This window comes from Rhinopithecus bieti, unplaced genomic scaffold (genome assembly GCF_001698545.2).
Source record: "Rhinopithecus bieti isolate Rb0 unplaced genomic scaffold, ASM169854v2 scaffold_61117, whole genome shotgun sequence".
Lineage (NCBI taxonomy): Eukaryota > Metazoa > Chordata > Mammalia > Primates > Cercopithecidae > Rhinopithecus > Rhinopithecus bieti.
Window position 1 is genome coordinate 801,624 of NW_016824934.1, and position 7,361 is coordinate 808,984.

At 37.7% G+C, this 7,361-nt stretch overlaps 1 protein-coding gene across 1 annotated transcript in view; it reads left to right on the top strand.

Moving 5' to 3' along the window:
• The first annotated feature begins 261 nt into the window (after positions 1–261).
• The window catches only part of DYNC2LI1 (dynein cytoplasmic 2 light intermediate chain 1), a 31,777-nt gene continuing 24,677 nt past the window's right edge, over positions 262–7,361 (top strand). Inside the window, exons 1-3 of the mRNA XM_017862739.1 lie at positions 262–318; positions 1,716–1,750; positions 5,309–5,378. Of these exons, the coding sequence (XP_017718228.1) occupies positions 286–318; positions 1,716–1,750; positions 5,309–5,378 (138 nt within the window). The 5' untranslated portion in view covers positions 262–285. The remainder of the gene's footprint in view (positions 319–1,715; positions 1,751–5,308; positions 5,379–7,361) is intronic.

The window sequence follows — 7,361 nt, forward strand, 5'->3', positions numbered from 1 at the left end:
TAGCCAGGATCTCCTGACCTCATGATCCACCCATCTTGGCCTTCCAAAGTGTTGGGATTACAGGCGTGAGCCACCACGCCTGGCAGAAAATCCTGATTTTCTTAAAAACATTAATTACCTGCAAATCCATCAGCTAGAAATAATCATTATTACCATAGTGATGTCCCTCTACATTTATTTGTGTGTTTCTTTCTCTCTCTCTCTCTGTGTGTGTGTGTGTGTGTGTGTGTGTGTGTTTGTACTTTAAGGAAGCAGAAAAAGTATTTTTTAATTGAAAACAGAGTCATGCTGATCTATTATGAATGTCTTACTATGTCAGTAAGTATATTTCTACATTGTTATTCCTAATAGCCGTATATTATTCTATTATATGGATTACCATAATTAATTTAGCCAGTCCCCTAACTGGGCACATGTAGGTTCTTTTTAGTTTTTCAGTTTGATGTAACACTAGCCAATAAATATCCTTCAATAATATACATTTTTATATTGTACAATTCCAGTTATTTTTTAATATATCTCATTACAAAAAATTTATTCAATTTGATCATATTCCAGATATAATGTGGAGTAATTATCTTTTTTGTCAAAAACTATGGGTTTTTTAGTAAAAACAAAAACACATATAATAAGTGTTCTGTGTTTTTGGCAATCCAGAGTTTTCCAAATTATTTTCTTTAGAGCTCCACCTCCAGTGGAGCTTTCCCTGCTGTTTCTCTTTTATCTATTTCCTTGCAAGGAGTATTTTGTTTAAAAAAAAGGGGGGGGGGGGGTTACTGTTTTTAAAAAATGATATAAACCACTGAGCTAGTCCCTGGCTAAGCTGTGAAGTTAAGTTGCATGACTAGTGGTAGGAATTAGGCCAGAACCTGTATTTCCTTACTCCTAAAAGGAAACTTGGGACCGGGCGTGGTTGCTCACGCCTGTAATCCCAGCACTTTGGGAGGCTGAGGTGGGCAGATCAGATGAGGCCAGGAGTTCAAGACCAGCCTGGCCACCATGGCAAAACCCTGTCTCTACTAAAAATACAAAAATTACCCAGGCATGGTGGCATGTACCTGTAATCCCAGCTACTTGAGAGGGTGAGGCACGAGAATCACTTGAGCCCAAGAGGCAGAGGTTGCAGTGAGCCAAGATCATGCCACTGCACTCCAGCCTCGGCAACAGAGTGAGACTCTGTCTCAAAAATAAAATAAAATAAAATAAAAATAAACAGAAACTTGGAATAAGTACATCCTCTGGACTTAAATTACTCTAATGCAGTATCTGAATTGCTTACTTTGAACATATTTACAATGTGTCCTTTATTTGTATGTTACCTTTTTCTTTATTTCCACTTCAACAATTGGAATTAAAACATTTTGAAAGACACTAAACATCAGCTTAACCAGTAATTAACATTGATGAGTAGAGAAAAAATTTAAGACAGCTGCCAAGTTGACCACTTAAGTGAGGTATGATTTGCTAGTATTTGTCATCTGTGGGACTTTATAATTATAATAATAGCAGTGTAGTTACACTGTGATAGAAAGTTGACAGTTAACTTTTCCACTTATCAAACTTCAGAACAATTCCAAAAGTTTCTAGTTTTTAGTTTCCAGGTAATTTATCATTCAATTGATTAAAAATCTATTTTGGGTCACAATTATGAACAATAATACAATTTTTACATATGAATGACATTAACACAGTATTCCTTCTTTTTTAATTTCCAGGGAAAGACTACTGTTATTCTAAGGTGTCTTGATAGGTAAGTGTCATGTTAACCTCTAAACTACGGTTATGCTTATTCTAGTTGTACAGGGCAAGTTAGATCTAAAAGACATAAGGAAGGGGAACGATTTTAAGACCCAAACAAAATATTTAATTCTTAGCAAATCCTTAGTATAACCTTTAAGAGCGCCTTTAAAGATAAAACTAACAATAAGCCAAAAATTATTTGAGACTAATATTGGATTTCCCTATTTGAGGGAGAAATGTTACTGTAATGACCCAGCCTATAATAGTATTTACCCTCTTTTTGGCTATGCTACTCTGGTATTTAAATTATTTTTATTCTACCTAATCTACAGTTATTTGAACATTCATTGTAAGCTTTAGTTGCTCAGGGGTACATTTTTGAAGCACAGTGTTGGTCCTCAAACTGGATATTTTATCATTTCTTTTATATATTTGCTAACGTATACTGTAGAAGCAGGCCGTCAGATTAAGATTTAGGATTATGATTGGTAGATGTTGCAGGAAGCTGATGTGGAAAGCCTTCAATCACTTTTGGAAGATATTTCTCTGTTCCCTTCATTTGAATACATATATCTTATAACTTCTCCAAAAATCATCAAAAGAGATGGAATTTGGTGTTAAGATCACATTAAAGAAACATCACTCATTTGAAAAATATTATTAAAGGATACAAATAATAAATTCCTGCTTTGGTGTAATTCCTTTCACTAACAATATTGTTTCTCAGAGGAACTATCAACAGTAACACTTGTTTTATCTTTTCTATCTCCAGGAGTCATGGGTCTTTTTAGACCACATTTAGATGTTTCCTGTCATAAACAGATCATCTCATACAACACCAGCTTAGGATAAAATACTACAAAATAGTACATTAAGTTGAAAAGTATTAATTTCTTTCTTTCTTTTTTTTTGAGACAGAGTTTCGCTCTTGTTTCCCAGGCTGGAGTGCAACGGTGCCATCTCGGCTCACCACAACGTACGCCTCCTGGGTTCAAGCGATTTTCCTGCCTCAGCCTCTCGAGTACCTGGGATTACAGGCATGTGCCACCACGCCCAGCTAATTTTGTATTTTTAGTAGAGACAGGGTTTATCCGTGTTGGTCAGGCTGGTCTTGAACTCACAACCTCAGGTGATCCGCCTGCCTCGGCCTCCCAAAGTACTGGGATTACAGGTGTGAGCCACCATGCTCAGCCCTGAAAAGTATTAATTTCAATTCCTCAATAGTCTACTTAGGAAAAAGTTAATTTTCTAAACTATAGGTTAAATATCAGATCTTATAAATTTTGTCTTAAAAGTAGCATTTTGCTTGATAAAATTTCTATCTTTCAGGAAATATAACCAAACATTACTCTCTATATAATGTATTCAAAAGATATATGCAGGGGTGATATTCAAAATATTTAATAAACATAATTATATAAGTCACAAATTTAAAAATCATTTATCTTTCTTCTCCAATCTGAGGATAGATATGGGGTCAGGCACAGTGGCTCATGCCTGTAATCCTAGCACTTTGGGAGGGCAAGGCAGGCGGATCGCTTGAACTCAGGAGTTCAAGACCAGCCTGGCCAACATAGTGAGAAGTCGTCTGTACCGAAAGATGCAAAAATTAGCTGGGCGTGGTGGTGCACACCTGTATTCCCAGCTCCTCAGGAAGCTGAGGTGGTAGGATTACTTGAGCCCGAGAGGTTGAGGCTGCAGTGAGCTGTGATCATGCCACTGCATTCCAGCCTGCATGACAGAGTGAGACCCTGTCTCAATAAAATAAAATAAGAAAGTAAAATAAAGATATGTACCAATATAATTTGGCCTTAAAAAGGAAGGAAATTCTGTCACATGCTACAACTTGGATGAAGCTAGAGGGCATTATGCTAAGTGAAATAAGCCAGAAACAGAAAAAACAAATATTGGGCTGGGTGTGGTGGCTCACACCTGTAATCCCAGCACTCTGAGAGGCCAAGGCGGGCAGATCACTTGAGGTCAGGAGTTTGAGATCAGCCTGACCAACATAGCGAAACCTCATCTCTGCTAAAAATAAAAAAACTAGGCAAGCGTGGTGGTGGGCCCCTGTAATCCCAGCCCCTTGAGAGGCTGAGGCACGGGAATCACTTGAACCTGGAAGGGGGAGGTTGCAGTGAGCCAAGATCGTGCTACTGCGAAAAAAACAAAACAAAACAAAACAAAAATACGTGTGTGTGTGTGTATATATATATAGTATGATTCCACTTATATATCTAGAATAATCAAACTCATAGAAACAAAAAGAATGGTGGTTACCAAGAACTGGGGAAGGGAAAACGAGAAGTTGATTAATAGGTATGGAGTTTCAGTTTTGTGAGATGGAAAAGTTCTCAATATTGGTTATATAACAGTGTCAATATATTTAATACTACTGAATTGTACACTTAAAAATAGGTAAGATAAATTTTATTTTATGTGTTCTTGACCATAATAAAAAGTTAAATATATATATACCATAAAACTGCTTACCAGCAATATAAGCTATAGTATAAATAATTCAACAAATTGTTTTAATATTTTCCTAATCATTACTGATTTTAAGGACTTGTTGATATAATTTATTAACTATCACTATCTAAATGATGCCTATATTTGAGCTGTGATTTAAGATAAAGAACTGCTAGAGAACTGCATTAAAGTCTTGCATTGTTTTTGTTTTTTTGAGACAGGGTCTCTCTCTGTCACCCAGGCTGGAGTGCAGTGGCACGATCTTGGCTTATTGCAGCCTCAACTTCCCAGGCTCAAGTGATTCTCTCACCTCAGCCTCCTGAGTAGTTGGGACTACAGGCATGTACTACCCTTTTTTGTAGAGACAGAGTTTTGCCATGTTGCCCAGGCTAGTCTTGAACTTGTAGACTCAAGCAATTTACCTGCCTCGGCCTCCCAAAGTGCTAGGGTTACAGGCATTAGCCACCATGCCTGGCCAAGTCTTGCATTGATGTTGTAATGTGACAGTCATTAGATTCCTAGCTCCTCACATCATGGCTGAATATAAACCCAGTGTCACTTTGGGAGGCCGAGGCGGGTGGATCATGAGGTCAGGAGATTGAGGGCATCCTAGCTAACATAGTGAAACCCCGTCTCTACTAAAAATACAAAAAAAGCAGGAGAATGACGTGCACCTGGGAGGCGGAGCTTGCAGTGAGCCGAGATCACGCCACTGCACTCCAGCCTGGGCGACAAAGCGAGACTCTGTCTCAAAAAAAAAAAAAAAAAAAAACACAGTGTCAGTGCTTCCTGCATGGCCTGGATGTGGAGATCTTGTGCCCAGCATAGCCATCCACACTGCTAGCCTCAACTCATTCTCTACGTGCCCCAGCAGTGCCTTTAGGGGCTACCACATTATGCATGCGCCGTTAAAATCCACTAAGATGGTGTTTTGCAGGTTTATTTCTTTTGTATATATAATTTATCTCAATGCTATTATACAAGGTAACTTCTCTACTAATAAAGTTTTTAAGAGGAAGGAAAAATGAATCAGGTAAGATGGTAGCATAAGAAACTAATACCACCTACAATGATGATACTATCTACCTTTATTTTACAGAGACGAGCCACCAAAACCAACCTTAGCTTTGGACTATACATATGGAAGAAGAGCAAAAGGGTACAACACAGTAAGTGTCTTTTAAAGTGACATTGCTATGCCCATAGATGGGAAAGTAATACTGCTGACTTTGTTTTACATTTTCCATCTTATCTGTAATCAATAAACATATCCAGTTGTACACTTCATAGCTGTCTGCCATTAAACTTGAAATGCAGTGTGGCAGATAGAAGCCAACCCAAACTGTGAAAAGATTTTAGCCTTCTCATGTATTATGTCTTAAAATGCTGTAATAAGATACCTTTTTAACTTTATTGTACAGTTCATGAGAATAGTATTGTGAGTTACTTTCTGTCTCTCAAAAATCTGCTAAAATATAGGTTTGACCTGTGGAATATTTATGAAAATATACTGTTTAAAATCTAAATTACTAGCATTTAAAAATGCATCTTGAAGTTGATGGTACCAGTTGAGATCGTATGCCCTACTTGATTATAATCCTATTTTCACTTGTTTTAATGTCTCTTTAGAGGAACATTATAAACTCTTCAGGATAGAAGGAAGGTTTATAATATATGTTGGCGGTGGGGGGGTGGAATTCCTAAATAGAATCTTTTTGGAGTTGTCACCTGAAAAGAGGTCATTTCTTAAATAAAGTTAAGTGTGTAGAAGGACAATCTAGAATGGAGCATCCCACTACTCCTCTAACAAAGGCACATTTTTATACACTGACTTAGTCCAAATGTTTGCTCATCAGTAGACAGTATATAAAGAGATAAAACTTCCTATCGTTGCTTCCAGGATTCACCAACGAAAGTGGGTTATTAAAACTGAAATTTAAAGAAAAAAAACTAATATATGGAGGTACAGGAGAACTTCATTTTTGTGACCCACTTGAATTTTGACACGAGTAATAAGCCTAGAAATGTAATGATGCTTTTCATTGGAAACTTTGAGACAGCTCTCATAAGCTTAACTTTTGAGAAGAGCTCTGAAAACTTCCCTTTATCAAATTGTGAATTGAGGGAGATTTTCCAGTGAATAATTATTTTCCCCACAAAAATTAATGATTCAGATATGAACAGCCAAACAATTGTAGAGATTGCAAAATGAAATTTTGTCAAAATCCAAAATAATATTTATTCATCTAAAACTTATTTTATTGACATTCTCTCTTCCAGGTTCGTGGGAGTAGATACATAAAAACTTGTGTGATTATTTTTTTTCCTAAACTTTGTACTGTCAAGTGGGATATTTCCATGTTCATTCTGGAAGCATCATATCTTTCTCAGATTTAATTCCCTAAGAGTCCTAAATAGAAATATTTTGTCAGCTCCTCACACGATTTCAGTGACCTGAAGGGTCTTCAGTGTCAGGACAGAAGCAGAAATGCCATTAGCCAACAATCTAGGAACATCTTATGGAATAGATGGTCCTATTTCTTTTCTTTTCTTTTTCTTTCTGAGACAAGGTCTCACTTTGTTGCCTAGGCTGGAGTACAGTGGCAGGATCATAGCTCATGGCAGCCTCAAACTCCTGGGCTCAAAGAATCCTCCCGCATTAACCTCCCAAGTAAACTGTCCCCACAAATTCACTACAAGCATGCACCACCACACTCAGCTAATTTCAAAAGATTGTTTATAGTGATGGAGTCTCACTGTGTTGGCCAGACTGACTTTGAACTCCTGGCTTCAAGTGATCCTCCAGCCTTGGCTTCCCAAAGTGTTGGGGTTTACAGGTGTGAACCACTGCACCTAACCCTAGATGATCTTATTTCTGAACTTCTTGGCTGCCTAGCCCTGTCAGTTTCCTATTATTTTGAGGCTCCTATAAAAAAGAGACTATGCAGCCATAAAAAAGGATGAGTTTGCGTCCTTTGTAGGGACATGGATGCAGCTGGAAACCATCATTCTTAGCAAACTATCACAAGAAGAGAAAACCAAACACCGCATGTTCTCACTCATAGGTGGGAACTGAACAATGAGATCACTTGGACTCGGGAAGGGGAACATCACACACTGGGGGCTATCATGGGGAGGGGGGAGGAGGGAGG